Source organism: Leptidea sinapis, chromosome 26, assembly GCF_905404315.1.
Source record: "Leptidea sinapis chromosome 26, ilLepSina1.1, whole genome shotgun sequence".
Lineage (NCBI taxonomy): Eukaryota > Metazoa > Arthropoda > Insecta > Lepidoptera > Pieridae > Leptidea > Leptidea sinapis.
The window spans coordinates 13077638-13098851 of record NC_066290.1 but is presented as its reverse complement, the minus strand read 5'-3'; the positions used below and the strand labels follow the sequence as shown (position 1 = coordinate 13098851).

At 32.7% G+C, this 21214-nt stretch overlaps 1 protein-coding gene across 1 annotated transcript in view; it reads right to left on the bottom strand.

Moving 5' to 3' along the window:
• LOC126972473 (uncharacterized) overlaps positions 1-12528 on the bottom strand; it is a 34847-nt gene extending 22319 nt beyond the window's left edge. The window contains exon 1 of the mRNA XM_050819269.1: positions 12450-12528. Within this exon, the coding sequence (XP_050675226.1) occupies positions 12450-12524 (75 nt within the window). The 5' untranslated portion in view covers positions 12525-12528. The remainder of the gene's footprint in view (positions 1-12449) is intronic.
• Between the last annotated feature and the right edge of the window lie 8686 nt (positions 12529-21214).

Sequence of the window (21214 nt, the reverse complement as noted above, 5' to 3'; positions counted from 1 at the left end):
TTATGTCATCACATGATTCCTTAAAACTTTCAGCACTCCCTAGTCGCGATAAATTTTACAATACATTAACCGACACACATATTTCCGATGAAGATTATGAACATGCCAAGGATGTTTGGCAACACTTTCATTGTCAAAATATGTCAGATTATTCTGATTTATATCTTAAAACCGATGTTTTACTTTTAACAGATGTGTTTGAAAATTTCCGAGGCTTATGTTTGCAAACATATGGTCTAGATCCAGCTCATTATTATACAGCACCTGGGTTAAGTTGGGATGCTATGTTAAAATGCACAAAAATTAAATTAGAATTACTTCAAGACTTTGAACAAATAGCTTTTATTAGATCGGGCATTCGAGGAGGTGTATCTCAATGTAGCAATCGTTATGCCAAAGCTAATAACAAATATATGCGAGAATATGATAAAGACACACCAAACTCATTTTTAGCTTATCTTGATGCTAATAACCTTTACGGATGGGCCATGTCTCAATTCCTTCCTACAGGAGGTTTTGAGTGGGTAGATGTCACAACTAATTTTGATGTCCCTGATGATTATGAATATGGTTTTATTTTGGAAGTAGATCTAGAATATCCTATTGAACTGCATGATTTACATTCTGACCTACCCTTATGTCCCGAGAATATATGTATTGGTAATACAAAAGACATAAAATTAGTTCCAAACCTTCGTAATAAAATTAAATATGTGATTCACTACAGAAATTTAAAGCAATGTCTGACAATGGGTTTAAAATTACAAAAAATTCATAGAATTTTAAAATTCAAACAATGCGCATGGTTACAATATTATATAGATTTAAATACAAGCATGCGTAAACTAGCCACATCTGATTTCGAAAAAGATTTTTATAAATTAATGAATAACTCAGTGTTTGGAAAAACAATGGAAAATATCGAAAAAAGAGTAAATGTAAAATTATTGAGTCATTGGGAAAATCAGGGTAAAATTCTAGGCGCACAAGATTTAATTGCTAAGCCAGAATTCCATAGTTTATCTATTTTTAATGAAAATTTGGTTGCAGTTCAATTACGAAAGACGAAATTGTTCCATAATAAACCGATTTATTTGGGATTTTGTATATTGGATATTTCTAAAACTCTAATGTACGACTTTCACTATAACTATATGTTTAAAAAGTTTCAAAACAAATTAAAATTATTGTACACAGATACTGATAGTTTAATATATCAAATTTTTACAGATGATTTTTACAGAGATATAAAACCTGATTTACATTTGCGTTTCGATACCTCTGACTATACAGAAAAAAATATATTTGGCTATCCAAAACTCAATAAAAAGAAGTTAGGCTACTTTAAAGATGAAAACAATGGTAACATATTTAATGAATTTGTAGGACTTAGATCTAAAATGTATGCATTAGATGTTGAGGGAAAATTCACAGCTAAAGCTAAGGGGGTTAATAAAAGTGTTACTAAGAATATGAAAATGGAAAATTATAAGACTTGCTTATTTGAAAATAAGAACGAATATTGTTCAATGCTTAGATTTAAGTCAATAAAGCATAATATTTTTACTCAAAGAATAAATAAATCTAGTCTGTCATTTAATGATACCAAACGGTACATTTTACCAAATAATATTGATACCTTAGCTTGGGGTCATCATAAAATAGAATAAATATTATATTAAATTTTAAGAATAAATTATTATAGTTTTAAAAAACCAAATGAGAGATTATTGTATTTAGATGTATAAGTTGCGGAGTAAAACATGATGTACTGTATATTGTTTCAATTATAGATTTTTCTGTTTAAATAAATGGTGGTTTAATAACAGATTGTTTCATTACTATACTAAACCTTAACACACATAGACGTAGTAGATAATGCATCATTTCAATCATCCATTCACTGCAATAGTTGCTGGTCCAAGTGGATGTGGAAAATCAGTTTTCGTAAATAATTTTATAAAATTTTTGAATGATATCTGTGATGCAAATTTTACCCAAATCACCTGGTGCTTTGATGAAATGCAGCCTTTATATAATCTCAACCACATTAATTATCTTCAAGGTTTACCTGATTTATCTATGTTTGACGGAAAAAATCCTCAACTTGTAATAATTGATGACCTGATGAGGGAATCAGATGGTCGTATTGTTGATATATTCACGAAAGGAAGTCATCATAGAAACTTAAGTGTGTTTTATTTATCTCAAAATTTGTTTCATCAAGGTAAAGGACAAAGAGATATATCACTCAACTCAAGTTATATAATATATTTCAAAAATCCTCGAGATAAAACCCAAATTCGATACTTATCTCGTCAAGTATTCCCTGAAAATCCGAAATATTTGGAAGATTCTTACAGAGATGCTACCAATGAAGCTCATGGTTATTTAATGATTGATTTGAAACAAGAAACAAATGAATTGTGTCGCGTTAAGACAAAGATATTTCCATCCGATGGATATTGCACTGTTTATGTACCCACAAAAGGGTTTAAATATGGTAAGAATCAAGAAATTTCGATCATTTATAAATGATGCATAGACGTTTAAAGACGCATAAAGATTTGTTAATTGCTCTACATAAACTGAAGCCAAAATATCAAAAAGCTTTATTAAAATCATGTAATAAAACAGAAATAAATTACATTTGTGAATGTATTCATAACGTACTGCGGGGTAACGTTGAATTGGCCGAGAAAGAAAAATCTAAATTAAAGAAATATAAAAATATTCTTCGAAAATTGGTAAGAAAAGGTACGAATAAAATTAGAAAAAATATAATTGTACAAAAAGGAGGTTCATTTCTACCGATAATATTGGGTTCTATTCTAAGTGAGTTGATTAATTCATTTATTTAAGAAAATGGATAATGCTAAAAAAATGTTACTTATTGAACCATCATTATTGGAGAAGTTAAAACAACACAAAGAAAATGATACGCCAAGATCTCGATTAGATACTGATATGCAAAATATCTTAAGCAGTGATATAGAAGATCGAAAGAAATGTATTTTATATTTGCAAACCCTTCAAAGATATCTAAACTTCGTCAAAGAGGATCGACAACCATACCACATACCACTTATAAATGATAATGATTCATATATTGGTTTTAATCAAGGTCATAATGAAATCGATACTGATTATATAAATCATGATGTGAATAAAATAAATGTAGTTCCTTCTCAAACATCAGTGGAGGTTAACAAAAATATTGGGGAAATATACACGAGCTCTGAAATACTGAAACTAATACCGAAAACATATGCTAAAAAAGGTGAACTTTTACTAAATTTGATTTCCTTGAATAAAAATAAAATAAGCTGGGATGAATCTGGTACCGTGATTATAGATAATGAAAAAATACCTGGGAGTAATATTGTGGACTTGGTGAGTGATACCTTGAGAGCTCTTCAGAAAAGTGAACCTATAGGTTGGGAAAAATTCGCAACAACTTTAAAGGAAATAAAAGTACCACTCACTTATATCGGGAACCCAAAGCGAGTGGATTTTATAAACCATTTGCAATTAAAAGAGGTTGAATCTAAATCAGTACCTGACGAGGAATTTTCTACACCAACAAGTAATAAGTACACAGGGAAACTAAAAAAAAGATCGGACTGGGAAAAATGGACCCCATATTAGAAATAAATAAAATTTATTATGATGCATCACATCCTGCTGGCTACAGCACTATTGATAAATTGTCAAAAGCAATGAAGGGTAAAATGGACAGAAATAGTGTCTTAAAGTGGTTACAATCACAAGAAACATATACTTTACATAAACCTGTTCAAAGAAAATTTTCTCGTAACAGATATATTTTGTCTAATATTAATGAGTTATGGCAGGCCGATTTAAGTGATATGAGATCTTATTCTGAATATAATGATGGTTTCAAATACATACTTTGTGTTATTGATGTCTTTAGTAAATATGCGTATGTTCGAGCAATGAAAAAGAAAAACTCTGAAACAGTTAAGGAATGCTTTGAAAGTATTTTTGCTGAAGCTAATACTACACCTACACATATACAGTCTGACAAAGGAACTGAATTTGTTTCCAAATATGTACAAAAATATTTTAAATTAAAAAACATAAATTATTATACAACCAATAATCCAGATATTAAAGCAAGTATTGTCGAAAGATTTCAGAGAACTCTTAAAACGAAAATGTGGCGCTATTTTACACACAAAAATACTCATAAATACATTGATGTTTTACAAGATCTAGTGCATTCATATAATCATAGTTTTCATTCTAGTATAAAAATGTGTCCATGTGATGTTAATAATACAAATATAATGAGTGTATGGCAAAATTTATATGATAGAGAAAGTAAGATAAAAACATCAATTAGTATGGTGAATCCAAGAATTCACGTTGGAGATTATGTTAGAATAACAAAACATAAACATATTTTCCAAAAAGGATATGAATCAAATTGGAGTGACGAAATATTCATCGTATCTACCATAATACACCGATCTCCGTTTGTAGTATTTACTTTAAAGGATTTAGAAGGCGAAGAGATAGTTGGTACTTTTTATGAAAAAGAGTTACAAAAAATCATATTCGACCCCACTACTAAATACAAAATAGATAAAATAATACGCTCTCGATATACCGGTAACAGAAAAGAATTGTTGGTGAAGTGGAGAGGTTATCCAAATAAATTTAATAGCTGGATATTAGCTTCTACTTTGAAAAAAATATGAATAAAGATAGTTTTTATTTAACTTTACTAAGCAATAGTTCTATGGATTATTTTCCTGATAATACAACAACATTATTTTCTACGAAACTGCCAAAACCAACAATACTAGAAGGTGAATGGAGGGTTGGAGTAGTAGAATTTCAGTACCCATGCACTATGTTCACCGTTCAAGAACATGAAAACATTATTTATATAACAAAGTTGATGAAAGTACCCGATGAAAGTAAACCGTCATATGTTTATTACAAGACACATATTCCAGCCACAAATTACGATAACATAAATCATATTTTGATGGCACTGAATAACACTCGAGAAAAAATTAAATTTAAATGCGATGAGGTTTCAAGGATTGTAGTTGCTACGATAACGGATGAATCCATAAAATCTGTAACTCTATCACCTAAATTATGTCTTCAACTAGGGTTCGAACCAAACAGGAACCTCGTTGAAAAAAATTTTGGAAAGTGTCCAGCTAATTTGCATTTGGGTTTACCGTCTCAATTATTTGTTTATTGTGACATAGTGGAGCCTCAAATCGTTGGAGATGTTATGACACCCCTTTTACGAATAATACCATTGGATCCCTCAAAATACATATATGGAGCGTACAAAATGCACGTTTTCTCTCCTCCCCATTACCTACCTGTGATGCGTAGAGAATTTGATACAATTGAAATAGATATAAGAACAAGCACCGGTCAAAAGATCCCATTCCAATTTGGAACAGTGTGCATTAAACTCCACTTTCAAAAATTATAATGTACGGCAAACGTGATAATATTTCATGTCCATATGAACACTATTATACTCACCAGGCCGGATCGGGTATCGGAGTTATTTATAAAGGAGCACCGTATCAAAGAGGTCATGGAATCGGAAGTTTTCTTGGGGGGCTGTTTAGATCTATTTTACCACTACTGTCTAGTGGTGTTCGAACTATTGGTAAAGAAGCATTAAGTACCGGTGTAGGTATATTATCAGATATGGTTAATGCACGCCCCATGGAAGATTCAATAAAAACTCGTCTAAAAGAAGTCAGCTCAAATTTGAAACGAAAAGCTGATGCTAAAATAGATAATATCAACATGTTTGGATCTGGGTATATAACAAAACGAAAACGTCGTTCTGCGATCATTCCATCATTGACTGCGAAAGCGAAAGCTATTAAGAAATTAAAATTGAATCAAAAACAAATCAAAGATATATTTACTGATTAAATATGTCATTTTTACATAGTCAGTCTTGTGAATGCATTAAGTCCGAATTGGATTTATTTGCATTACCATCAACTCAAACTAGCATTGAAAGTGGACTATGGATTCATTATAAGCCCATTTCATCACTTGCTGATGATGGACCAATAGAATTTCAAGTACCTGGGGCAGGTGATGACTATGTGGATTTATCCCATACTTTACTCCATATAAAAGCTAAAGTTTTGAATCAAGATTATACAAAACTGACAGTACCGACAGTTGTGGCCCCAGTTAATAATTGGTTACATACACTTTTCAGTCAACTTGATGTATATTTAAATCAAAAACTTGTATCGCCACCGAATAATACATATGCATATCGAGCTTATATTGAAACTCTATTGAATTATGCACCTGCTGCAAAAGAATCTCATCTCACTTGTGGTCTATGGTATGAAGATACAGCTGGAAAAATGGATGCAACTGATGAACAAAATAAAGGATTTATTAGAAGACAAGAATTGGCTAGTGAAAGCAAAGAAATAGAAATGATAGGACATTTACATGGAGATTTATTCAACCAAGAAAAATTTTTGATTAATGGCGTTGACATGTGCGTAAAGTTAGTTCGTTCTAGAGAAAATTTCAATCTCATGGCTTCATCAACTGACCATAAATTTAAAGTGTCTATTACAGATGCAACTCTTATTATTCGAAGAGCACGAATCAACCCAACTGTGCTACTTGCACATCAAAAAGTTTTATCATCTACCACAGCAAAATATCCAATCACGCGAGCAGAAGTCAAAGTTTTAACTATACCATCAGGCATTCAGGGGAAAACCCTTGATAACATATTCCTTGGTCAAATACCCAAAAGGTGTATAGTCGGTTTTGTAAATAATGCATCCTTTAATGGTAGTCTCACAAAAAACCCATTCAATTTCGAAAATTATGATATTAATACATTTTGTTTATACATAGATGGACAACAGATACCTTCAAAAGCCTTACAGCCATCGTTTGACAATAATATTTTTACTACGGTCTATCATACGTTATTCTCAGGAACAGGTATACATTTCCTAAATGAAGGCAATGGAGTATCAAGAGAGCAATATGCCAAAGGGTTTTGCTTGCTAGCCTTCGACTTAACACCCGATTTATCAGCAAATTCTTCAAGTCATTGGAATCTTATAAAACATGGTAGTGTAAGATTAGAAGTTCGTTTTGAATCAGCTCTTACACAAACAATTAACTGTATTGTTTATGCGGAATTCGATAATGTTATTGAAATTGATAAAAATCGTAATATTTCTGTAGATTACAGCAGTTAGAATATAATAATTAATGTTTGAATCGTTTGTATCCTTGTGTATTTTTTATGTTGATTAAATACTAGATTACCTTATAAATTTATATAATAAAAATATGTATATAAAATGATATTTTGTTTTATTATGGTGAAACATAATGGCACTTAAATGATAAGTTCAATTATTGATAGTTTAATGGAGTCAACATTTCCAGATTGTACTAATGACTACGTAAGTATGTAGGTACAAAGTTCGTTTTCAATCAGCTTTTATATTATAATAAAATTGATGAAAATATAATTTCATCAAATGTTCATAGATTTATATTTGAATCGCTTGTAATGATATTTTGTTTTATTGTAACCATATAAGTTTTAAATACATGAATAAGATACATTAAAGCCTTATTTATTGAGTGCTTATGTTATTATGATCCACATAACTATTCAATCCTCGCAACTGACAAGACCCTGTTCTCAACTAATATGAATACAATCGAGATACAGAATTATTTGAACAAAATCGATCCCAGTATTAAAAATAATGTTTACGCGGCAAACCGATTGCCGATATATGTTGTAACGCCCTGTTATATTGTCAGCAATTTAGATAGTGATAATAAGCCAGGCACTCACTGGGTTGCAATACACATTGATGAGCAGGGTATTGGACAATACTTCGATTCATATGGTCGTCCACCTCAGGGATTCCAGCTGATGTTTTTACAAAGGAATTGCAGAATGTATAACTACAATACTGCAAGAGTACAGAATGAATATACCGCAGTGTGTGGCGAGTACTGTATAATGTATCTATACTTTAAGTTTAATAAGAAGAGTTTGAATGATTTCATCAAATATTTTGAAAATGATACAATCTGCAATGATGTTTTATTATATACTTTATTTAAATCATGTTTTAAAAATAAATAATAAATACAGAAACTGTCTTTTTAATCGTAGTAACGAATGTGATAGAGGTAATTAGTAAATTACCTGTATCACGTTCATGGAAATTTAGACATTGAGTCGCTCACCAATCATTAGCTAAATGACCAGTGATTATTAATGATTATGGATCTGTTTAATTTAAAATGCTAACTTTGAAACTATAAGAGATATCGAAAAACGGATCAGCGCAATCGCTCGGAAATACATCAAAACCCCCAGTTTGACACCAAACTTCTTTTTTTTTTTTTTAGTAGGCATCACGAGCAAGTGAGCCAGAATCGAGGAGCCAGAACCGGCGAATCCCTACTACTGTGAGCCAGAACCGGCGAATCCCTACTACTAGTGTAGTTTCAACAGCGAAAGCAGGAGGAAATTACGGGCACAATTCAATATAGCGATTTCATTAAAAAAAATACAGCCATAATCATACTATCAAACATATCATCCCACTGCAGCGCAAACGTCTCCCCTTTCTTCTTAAATTCATCCTTATTGTTTGATGTGCGGGACCATTATAGCACTCCTTCGTAAATTTACTACCTCGTCCGCCCATCTCGTACCAGGTCTACCTGTTCTTCTTTTGGCATCTAATGGGTACCTACCAGTTTGTGGCTATACTGGTCCATCTTTCGTTACTTGCCCTTGTTATGTGCCCTGCCCAATTCCATTTTGTAGTTTTTGCGATTAATATTAAGTCTTTTTGATGACCTTTTATCCGTGTTTCATTCTTCGTTATTTTATCTTTTAATCTAAGTTTCTTTCCATACTTCTCTGTGTCACTTTTAGTGTCTTCGCCTGGTATTTATTGAGCGCCCAGGCTTGGCAGCCATATTTTAGCGAGGGAGTGATACATTTTTTTTTATTTTAAGCTGACAGGGACGTCTTTTACTTGTTTAACCTTAATTAAAATACCTAAGTAAAAGTATCTAAATTGTTATAATTTACTATAATTTATCTATTCCTTAGTAATTTCATAATAAGTAAAATTTAAAAAGTATACAGAAAAATAATTCTCATCTAGGGTTCCGTAGCCAAATGGCAAAACCCTTGGAACCCTTATGGATTCGTCATTTCTATCTGTCTGTCTGTCCGTCCGTATGTCCCAGCCACTTTTTTCCGAAACTATAAGAACTATGCTATTGAAACGTGGTAAGTAGATGGATTCTGTGAACTGCATTACGATTTTTACATAAAAATAGAAATAAAAACAATAAATTTTGGGTGCTTGAAGTACTAATACTAATACTAAGAAATGAAATCAATTTTTCATCAAACCCATACGGATCTATGGTCTTCAAAAATCATATTTAGGTTTCTAATATCATTTTTTTCTAAACTTTAATTGTTTAAAAAATTTGATTATATAATATAAAATATATCTAATATATAAAATTCTCATGTCGCAGTGTTTGTAGTTAAACTCCTTCGAAACGGCTTGACCGATACTCTTGAAATTTTGAGTGCATATTGGGTAGTTCAGAGAATCGGACAACATCTATTTTTCATCCCATCCTAAATGTTAAGGGTGGTCCACGCCAATTTTTTTTTTTTAATTTTTTTGACATTTTTTTTGTAAATTTTGATTATGAGTCAGCATTAAAAAATACAATTTCAAATTTTCACCCATCTACGATCAACAGTTACTTTTGTACCGCTATTTTAATATCGGCAATACAACGTTTGCTGGGTCAGCTTGTAATAGATAAAAAATGGTTTGAACGAGATCTAGTAAGTAGTTTTTTTTGATAAAATTAATTTAAAAAAATACACTATTATTAAAACCGATCAAAGTTACAACGTACTACAAGAACTTTTATATTCCGTTACTTGCTGCTACGGAACCCTTCATAGGCGAGTCCGACTCGCACTTGGCAGCTTTTATTAATTGAACGCCCCGCGTGTAGGTACATTATGTTCCAACATTTTAATGACGAGACCTACTTGGGACGTTGAATTAACGTTCTTAAGAAAAGAACTTCGTGTTGAGTGCCACTTCGCTTATTTATAGAAACATACCTTTTCAGCCTTGACTCTTTAGTCTTTGAGGGTTTGACGTTTGCTTTTGTATACATTGAAATTTTCTTATAGAAATAATGTAATAAGTCCACTTTTCCTAAGTAATTTTATCAATGTACGTTTTCATTTCTTTTGAAATTATTTTTAGTAGAGAACTCTAAATGATTAATAAAAAAGTGTGTGTGTTTATTTTTTACGCGCGTTTGAATTATTATTATATTAGCAAGTGAAGCACCTTTATGCTAGTGTGTGTGCGGTTACGGGGTATACCAGTTACACAATTTTTTTTCCCTTAGATAATCATATATCCACAAATACTTTAATATTATTGTTTTTACACTTTTTCACAATGCACAACGGCATTTTTTAAATATTTTATTGCGATGCAAACTGATCTGTCACAGACGATGGCAAATCTCATAATGGCAGCCGATCGGCTTGTATTAGTGTAAGTGTATGCGTGGGGCTATGTATCTACACGTTTACCGGCTTGTTTTGGTGCCTCACTGTTATGTAAGGTGACACGGAGTCCTTATTTTTTTACTCGTCTGTGGTAAATAATTGTTCTTAAAATGTTGAAAGACAAGAAGAATTGATAGAAGAATATGCATATCATTGCTGGGCGAATTTTAAAAGGAATTGAATTAAACAATAAAAAAAAAATAAGTAGCCATAAACCATCTAGGATAAATTTCGCATCGAATGGTGGTAGTTTCATGTCGATACGATCAGTGGTTTAGGCGTGAAAGAGCCTCAAACAAAGACCATTTTCATTATATATATACATATCTCCTGAGGTGCTAAGCTGCCACAAAGCGCGTGGCGCTATATATAGATAATAATAAAAAATAAAAAAAGATCCGAGATTTGGCACGTAGTAGGTACCTTTACCACAGAATAAGTTCGGCAATTTTTCGGCAAAAATTTAAAGAGGCAATGTTGCCAGCTTCTTTAGGACTTCAATTGCAGATTGCGATCTTAATGCGATTTATTATTTATAATTTTGCAGTTTCATTTTTATTGTATGGTAAGATAATAGTTTAATTTATTGTTGCTAGCTAAAAAAGTTGAAAAGTTTGAGTTAACCGGACTTACACTGCAACCAAACCCACTCCGATGCACCTTATTATACATAAATCTAAGACATACTAAACGCGAACAAATGTACTGCTATCGAACCCCAATCAACCATATATTTTGTGTTTACTATTGAAACTACAGAATTTTTGAAGTGAAAACTTGCTTAGCGGCGGGTTTGGTTTTCAGTTTCTAAGAGTTTTTTTATTATGAAACACAATAATGCCTACACATTACTGCTTCACAGCAGAAATAGGCGTCGTTGTGGTACCCATAATCTAGTCGGCATCCTGTGCAATGGCCTCCCCCACTGGTAGAGTTCTGGAGTGTTAAATTTTTTATGGAATATAAATAATCATTTTTGTGCACGATAGAGCAAAAAATGAATATTGTATTTAACCACATAAATGCTGGTACTATTATATTGATAAATAAATCCACTCTTGCGAAAGTATTCCTTAACCATTCCATAATTTTCAAAAATGAACATTTAGTTCAAGTTTTCACTTCTGCCTGCATTCCCGCGGTACAACCCGTATTATTTGCTATTTAGAAAAAGGCTATTGCCATGTTTAGGTAATAGTCTATAGGTACGTACATTCTTTATGTTATATCGTGTATGTTTTATTTATTAATGTTTATCTAGTGCACAAACACTTAACAACAAAATAGTAGTGCATTTAAATATCTACTGCTCAAGTATGCATAAACTGTTATCAATTGTTTACATCTAGCGTATCTGAATAAAAAATAAATCATTATATAAAAGAACTCCAAAATACATATATTTAAATTCTATGCTAATTATATATCTGACTTGAATACAGAAATTATTTCTTATGTATTAGATTAGGTTGAAAGGTAATCCGTGTTACGATTCGACAAACTACTCTGTGTAATTAAAAATCGTGTTTTTTTAAGCTATAATTTGCAACTATGGGGACAATAGTATTTTTTTTTTCAGCAGTTGCGTGCGCAACAAGTATTTGCCAAGCCAACTGTTGCTCTTCATTGTCCAAGAAACGATACAAATCAGCGTATTAAAATTAATATAATGTTAAAAAATAAACATAGCGAAACACATACTTATTACAAGTATTCTAAGCAATTATTAAGTTATGATTGTTAATTTGATTGGTGGGTTTTGTAAGGTGTTTGTTGGACCTACCTGGACGTTCCAAGTGGCCCCAGAGGCCGGGTGGGCCCTCCTTAGAGGCCCGGTGACACTTCGCGCGCGTCTCATCGCGACTGCCATGTTACTAGGATTGTCGGAGGCATGAGGCTTTTGTGCGCGCGCATACAGCCTCTGTGCTCCAGGCCCTCCTATCAAACAAAATCGAAATTCAAACGTAATACCATTGCAAAAGCCCCGTTTGGAGCCTTTCTTGACCTTTTCCATACTGTAAGTAACGCTACACAGAGACGGTAAAGGGAACGTACCTAAAACTATAGGGCTGGAAGCAATCTTTAAAGGCTTTGAGTTAAAAAAAAATACTTCTACAATACCTGGCGCAGAGATCCGTTTCTAATAACTATAAATAAATATTTATGGACATAGATAGGTAAACGCCTAAATGTAAGTTGATTATGTTTGTCTTTAAATACATTTAATTCAAATACAATATTATTGAAATAAATGTATAAACTATATCTTTAATTACGATTCGTCTTCAAGACATCATTGGCTACGTACATTGAAATACTTAACAAATAAATGAACAGGTTAAACAAAGGTTGATATTATACCTCATATATCTATACTTAAGTATTTATTATTATTATTTATTTATTTCATAAAATCTACAGCACATAATATCACTTATTTGCTAAAGTATTGTCTAACAAAACATGGGCCAACAGAGATTTTATATTATTTAGGCAAGACAAAATTCTTAAATAGCTTCCTAAAGATAATTTAAACTGAAACAAGAAAAAAAAAGTGAGTACGTTTAACATTAAGTTTACTTACGTGTGTGTGTGTGGGGTATGTGTGGTTATGTGGGGTATGTGTGGGTATGTGGTTATGTGGGGTATGTTTGGGTATGTGTATATTTTATGTGGGGCATTTGGGTATTATGATGAGAATTTTATAGACGGAAATGTATTCACAACATTAGTTATTTAGACTGTCGTAATTGTTTGATATTATATATTTAACATTTTGGATGAATTTATTTTTGGTAAGATAGAAAATATGTAATCCTGGAAATGATGTATTATAAAGTTGTGGAATGCGGCATGCGGAATGCGGCAGATAGAAGTAGATAATATAATCTAACGTAAAAGTGTAAAACATAGACTACAATATAAATCAATGTGAGATACAAAATAAAACTCACCCGCATAAATTTATAATTTAATTATATTTGTATATAAGGCTTTAGGGAACGGAATGGTATAATTAACATTTTCTTAATAATTATGTTCTGGCCTATTGGTTGTTGATTGTTTTTACAATCAATGACCCTTTTGAAAACCAATTAGTATATGTTTATTTTTCTTATTCGATGTATGATAGTATGACATAATTTATAGATTTTTCTCTATTTCAAAAACTGTACTGGGCTTACTAAAAATGACCGGTACAGTTCTGGCAGCATAAAAAGTAAAACTCACACACGTTCAAAGTTAAGTTTGGATGTACGGGTTCGAATCCTTCGCCCATGCTATGGACAAATTAGCAGCACATGCATAGCAAAACTATTACTTAACTAGATGGTTTAATGGGGCTTGAGACACAAAACAGAATAAAAGGAGAACGGGAAGACCAAAAAATGATGAGCAACAGACATTTACTGTCATATGTAAAACTAGCTGAAACCCTCGCCTTCGTCTTGATTGAGCACGTAGTTCCTATAAAAATCATTGTTTCTTCAAACTTTAAATTTCATGAAAATATCGTATCATTTTTTTAAATAAGAGCTAAGTGTCTGAGGAATAAAACTTTCTTCCGTGATTCTTTATTCCGTTTTTTCCGTGATTATATAAAAACCTCTATCATTGATTTGATTGAAATTTTGAGAAAAATGCCTTTTATGCCTTTTAAGGCATAAAAGGCATTTTTCTCAAAATTGATTCCTTTAGAATTCTTTTGATGCCATTTCTAATATACTAGATAATACTACCGCTGCGGAAACAAATGGCGCTCTGAGAGAGAAGAAGCGGCGCAAGAAACTCTCCCAGCATTGTAATTTTTTTTCGCTCTTTTTAATGAAACATACAATATTGTACTGTCATTGCTACTGCTATAAAATAATCTAGTCCCAGGCTGTCGGATTAAAAAAGTGTATACATTTACCCTATATTTAAATAAACTAAATTTAACTCATATAAGATTAAGTGTCAATTTCTATCTATATTTTAAACGGGCGCTACTACGCCCAGTATAGGGACACACGTATGCAGATATGCTTATGGAAGCTATTTGTATATGTATGCGTGTCCACACTGTGTTCCTATCAATAGTAATTTTATTTTATACCAACTGACCCGGCAAACGTTGTTTTGCCATATAAAGTATTTTTAGTGTTCGACGTTTTTTGATGCACTATATAATATTTATAAATTGTAGCCTATGTGTTATTCTCATGTGTAAGCTATATCATTGTATAGTTTCATTAAAATCCATTGTGTAGTTTTTGCGTGAAGACGTAACAAACATACACACTCACTCACAAACTTTCACATTTATAATATTAGTAGGATTTTGTAGCGGTCTGTAACTCAGTTTAGTTCGGTTCACTTATAATAATTAATGTGATTAAGTAATATGTCTTATCTTACTTGCGTCGACACTCTGGGTCCTTCTCATATCCAAGTTACGTCAGTTGGTGAAGACAACAAGCGTCGCAAATATGTTGATCACAGTGAGTCATACATCTTTGTGCCGTTTGGTGTCGAGACACTTAGTCCGTGGGGCCTAGAGGCGCAGAGAATGTTCAAAATACTATCTTCGCGCCTCAATAAGGCTACTGGAAACCCAAGCACTCGCAGCCATTTCGGTCAACGGATCAGCCTTGCTATCCAACGCGGTAATGCTGCCAGTATTCTTGGTACGCTTCCACGTAATGATAGGTTTAATTTTATGTAGTCGTAGTATTGTGAATATAGTTATAAGATTTGTTTTGTTTGAATTATAAGTAATATAAATAATGTTGAAGATTCTCTATTGGATTTTTATTGAAGGCTACACTTCCGCCGTTAAAGAGGACCCTACTCTACACATAGTTTTGTTCCTGGCATTATTTTCAGTGATGTGGCAACATTAATTATTTGTACACTTGCGCTTGTTGTAAAATAGCCGCAATGCATCATGTGTCATAGGTAATATTATTAAAAGCTTCACGTAACTTCTTGGCTGCTGTTCGTCATCAGAACTTACGCTCGTGTTTTTGGCGAGTTTCTCCTTTTATTTAGTTCAGTTTAGCCACTATAGGCATTGTCACATTTCTAAAGTAGTCAATTGTAAACAATATGTTACGTTTTTTGTTTAAAGTGATAACCCTCACTTCTAGGATGAAAACAAAAGATTATGAAACCACAACCTGAGAGTTGAACAAAGCAAACAGAATTTTATAACGAAGCGGTACTCGAACGGTTAGCTCAGTTGGTTAGAGCACCGGCATGGAACGCCGGAGGTCGTGGGTTCGAATCCCGCATCGTACATAAAATTTTGTTTTTCAAATTTTATTTGTGTCGTCAATTGTAATTTACAAATGACTATTTAAAAGAATACTCACGGTCACTTAAGCGCAATAGGTACCCACTAATTTCATTGTAAACATTTTTTTATGAAAATAAGGGACGAGACGAGCAGGACGTTCAGCTGATGGTAATTGACGCACACTCAGACACAAATTATCTTACCCCAAACTAGTTATAGCCTGTACTATGGATACAAGACAACGATAAATTTAATACAATATACTTAATTAAACATACATATAAACATGCATGACTCGGAAAGAAGCATCCGTATTCATCATATAAATGATAGCACCTACCGGGATTAGAACCCGGGGCCTCTAGCTTAGTAGTCAGGGTCACTAACCATTCGGCTATATCAGTCGTCAATTAATACGCCCTGCCCATTATAATGCAGTGCCGCTCAGGATTCTAGAAAAATCCCAAAAATTCTGAGTGGCACTAACTGCCCTCGTCTCCTTGAGACATAAGATGCTTAGTATCATTTGCCCAGTAATTTCACTAGCCACGGCGCCCTTCAGACCGAAACACAGTAATGCTTACACATTACTGCTTCACGGCAGAAATAGGCGTAGTTGTAGTACCCATAATCTAGCCGGAATTCTGAAAGAGCCTCCCAATGGTAAATTTTACTTTATTTTTTATTAATTAGAGGAAGTAAATTTATCATTAAATTTAATTATTTTGTAAATTAGTAAGGAATATTTTTTGTAAATTTTACTATACAATTTTTGATTTAAACAATGTGAAATAATGTTCCTAGTAATATTAACGTAGGGCGCAGTGAGTTTCCAGTTTAGGGAACGGAAAAGAATGTTTGTTTGTATGTTTGCAACTGACTCCTTTAGACGCGATTTTGACCCACTTTAAACTCCCAGATTTCATTCAGACTTTGTAGATTTATTGACGACCGATGACAATACACTAATTTGATAAGATTAATCTATTATTCAATTTGCAAAATAAGATTTTTGCCAATTTATATATTTCAAATGAAATTTTGTACAGTTCTGCTAGTCCTTCGTAACCTTTAAAAAATGTTTTTCACTCTGGTGATGAAATTTGTCGAAATCAAAAAAGTCAACCCCGTAAGTTGTTAAAAAATTTTGGGTTCCGAAAAAAGGCAATGGCTGTATGCAGAATAGGACATAAGGTCTTTTTTTCACCATAAAAAAATTGTCTTGTGATAGCATTATCGTGTGTGATCGTCGGTGATCCAATTCTAGTAAACAAATGGTCGTCTAACAATAAACTGACACGAGAGGGGGTCAGGGATTGGAAAGTAATTCACAACTTCAGGCGCGGACTGATTAGGATTGTAAACGCTACAACCAATAGTACAATATTTGTGTTGATAATGAGGCTAAGCTGCAAATGCTCATTTATTTTAAAAGTTTTATTTTCTATATTCAAAATATACATATTAAATTGAATAATTGTTCGGTTTAAGGTTTAAGAAAATAGTAATCCTATTAAATTCTTCAAAAAGAGAAAGTTGTTATCGCTGAAAATTCAGAGATTTTTAAGTCCAAAGTTTATTTTTTCGAATCAACTTCCAATTTTTTTTTTTTGGATATTTCAAACTATATATAAATATTCTATTCGGTTCAAATTTTTCTTTAAGTTCTTCTTCTTTAGTATTTTATGCGTCAGAATATTTTCATTGCGTTATGTTGTAGTCGACTCTCTAAGAAACCAATTATTGTGGATATTGAGGTATGACCGCGCCTTAAAGGAACGAGCCTTTATTTGCGTTCACTTCTACGAACTTGCACTTCACCGGTCTGCTGCTGTTCCTCTGCAGATGGCGGTGCCTTCAGCATATCACACCGCACCGAACAGTCGTTCTCTTCTATCTTCTACTCACCGAATCACTTTCCACTTTTCAAACTTACCACTACTTCCTCATCTCTTCCTTTTCACTTTTGAGTCTGAAAAATTGCAGCAAACAAGCTGCGAGCCGGAACGATTCAACGTAACCAGTCGAACTTGACGGAGAATACCTCGTAGCACACGTAGCCGAGCTGCGTAGCGTAGCACTGGGCGTAGCTTGGAGATGTAGCGGAGTGAGCACAGGCGCTTATAGGGATGTGCCGTAGGCCACGCTTAGTAGAAAGAAATTTGTAACAATTCAAAATTATCAATGCCTTGAATTTTGACAACTCTCGTCGTGTACGTCGACAATACTGTTCAGGGTGCGAAGTATACAACGCAACAGAAGCCACAAGTGTGGTTCTACTGAAAAATGAATTTATTGTGTCTTTGGGACCATAGATCAAGTATAGTAACTAGACTGATAGCATCTTACACGAGAAAAAGAAAAACTTATGCGAGTCTTATGTAAAGAAATGAGATAGAGTGATTAGATTTTTTGTTTCGCCATGCGTGCCTTTTTTTTTCAAGGTCAGCACACCCGGTGTGCTAAACAAACTTGACAGCGCTGCACAGAAAACTTGTGAAACGTGTGAAATATCCACTATTTATTCAAGATCAGTGACAATTTTAAGTAGAATCGAAGGAAATATGCTGCGATGTTGTGTTTTACGATGTAAAAGTGATAGTGAAAGAACACTTGTGTTATATTATGTACCTATTGTACCTATATAATATATAGGATATTATCTGTCTCATGTTGGCCATGCCAAACCGATGTGTAGTTACTATACTTGGTCTATGTTTGGGACACTACATGCGCGCCACTTCGGTTAGTTTCGGCTCATGTCGGATATCACCCATATGCTTGATTGCTGGTTAGTGTTACTATCGTAATAAATATTTAATACTAAAATTAATATTAAAGCAGTATTCAAAAATTAGATATGATTGAAACAGGCAAGAGATAAATTGAAGGGAAGGTTAACATCAACTACAAATTCTTCTTAATTATAAATTGTAAATTATACCTACAATATAAATTGAACAATATTAGCATTTTAATATTTAAAATTATTAGAAATAAATTATATTAGAGTTAAGAAAAAAAAGCAATGTAAAAATAAAGAGTACTACAAATAAATAATTGATACTACATTAGAGACTAAATTCAAACTCAAATATTTTGTGTTCAAAATAAATATGACATTAGTTATTAATATAACTTAAAGTCCTGAGAATAATTAATAATACAATAAAACTTATAATAGCTTGAGGGCGGTCGCTCCATTACCAATTAGTGGTATGATTAACAAAGTCATTTATGTTACAGCAACCTTTACCACACAAACGATTTTTAACTATTCTTTTGAAATTTGTAATACATTTCGTTTTGAACATTTTCTGGGATCTTGTAGTAAAAGCATATACCTACATCGTCCCACAAAAGACTTGAAATGAAATTTTATTTGCAAGAAACATTGTACCTATGATGTTAACATAATATTATTGATAATGCAATATGTTTCGTCAATTGACATGCAAAATATGTTATAAAATTGTCAAAATACCAACACACTACTGTTGTACTATCTCGATTTAGCCGAGTAGTAGGGATTATATTTTTACAACAAGATCCCAGAAAATGTTCAAAACAAAAGTATAACGTTATTCAAAAGAATTGTTAAAAAACGTTTGTGTGGTAAAGGTTACTATAACATAAATGACTTTCTTAATGATACCACAGATTGGGAATGGAGTGACCGCCCTCAGGCTATTAAATAATAAGTTTAATTGTACAATATTACTTTGTAAACATATTTATTCGATGGAAAAAAAAGCCCGCTGAGTTTGTTGTGCCCATTCTTCTCAGGTCTGAGGCATTCATTTTGGAATGGGTGGTTGTTTTTTGACTTTCAATAAGTGATGTCACATCCTATTTTGAATAAAAATATTTGAATTTGAATTATCTGTCTTATACACGTAGAGTAATGTTACTCCAAGTTTTAATTACTTCTCCCTATCATGTAATTATGTAGTGATAAAGGTAAAGAAAAAATGTAGGTATGCCACTGAGCATTTTCAGGTTTTTACAATAACACCGAGCGGCACTGCATTGTATTTATTTATTAAGTACAAGCACATTACACATATTATCCTTACAAACTGAAATAACTGGGCAAATGAGACTTAACATCTTAATATGTCTCAAAATGACGAGCGCACTTGCAGTGCCGCTCAGAATTTTTGGGTTTTTCAAGAATCCTGAGCGGAACTGTATTGTAATGGATAGGGCGTATCAACTACCATCAGCTGAACGTCCCGTTCGTTTCGTGCCTTATTTTCATAAAAATAAAATAAAAGAAAAACTAGTTTTATACATGCAGGGTAAAAAGTATCTGATATGTGCAACAATTACGGTGTACATAGCTTTGCCAAAACACATAAAAAATACTAATACTAAATGACTTTAAATTTTATAATAACTAATAAAAATAATATAAACTAAACAAATGCTCCCAAATCTTTAGCTTAAAACTATATAATAAGTCATGCATATATAAGAAACACGTCCAACTCAATGCGACCATTTATTAAATTATACTCCTCAAGAATGCGCTTGCCCGGGGACTTTAAGCCTAGATTCGATCTACACGGTGCTCTTACACAAACAAATTAAGCAATTGCCAAGGGTATCCCGTCTGAGGGGGCACCAGAAGAAGCACAAAAAAAATCCGTCCTTAAACCACGTCTCACTCTCACGTCACCAAAAAATAATGTGGAGGGTCCACATTATTGGAAACAGCCCTGCGTATATTTTTATCGTTTATGATTACAAATTGCTCAGCGGAACGTTCGTTTTCAAAATTAAAACTATTAAAAAATGAAAAAATACGATACAAGAAAGGCTCGATAATTTATCGATATTGTACATTGAGTCCGATATGTCAAAAACGTTAGATGTTAATACTATCTTGCGTGAATTCAATGCTCGTAAAAGCCGCAAGTCGCATTTCAATACATAAATAAATTATGCTTTGGTTTTTATCGTTGTCGCACCTACCCCACATCTAAAGTACGTTACATAAAACTAATGTTTTTATGCGGTAAAGGTTTAAAGACCGATTCTAGTTGACATAACAGGCATGGATTGCTTAGGGCATCAAGTAGTCTTAATCTGTCACTGTCGGGGGGTATAGAAAATTAATTAAGTATTAATTATTGTAAAAGGAAGGACGTATCAATTACCGTCAGCTGAACGTCCTGCTCGTCTTGTCCCTTATTTTCATAAAAAAAACGTAAGTTGTGTAAATATCTGTGACGTAATCCGTATTATCAAAAGCACACGTCTTAAAG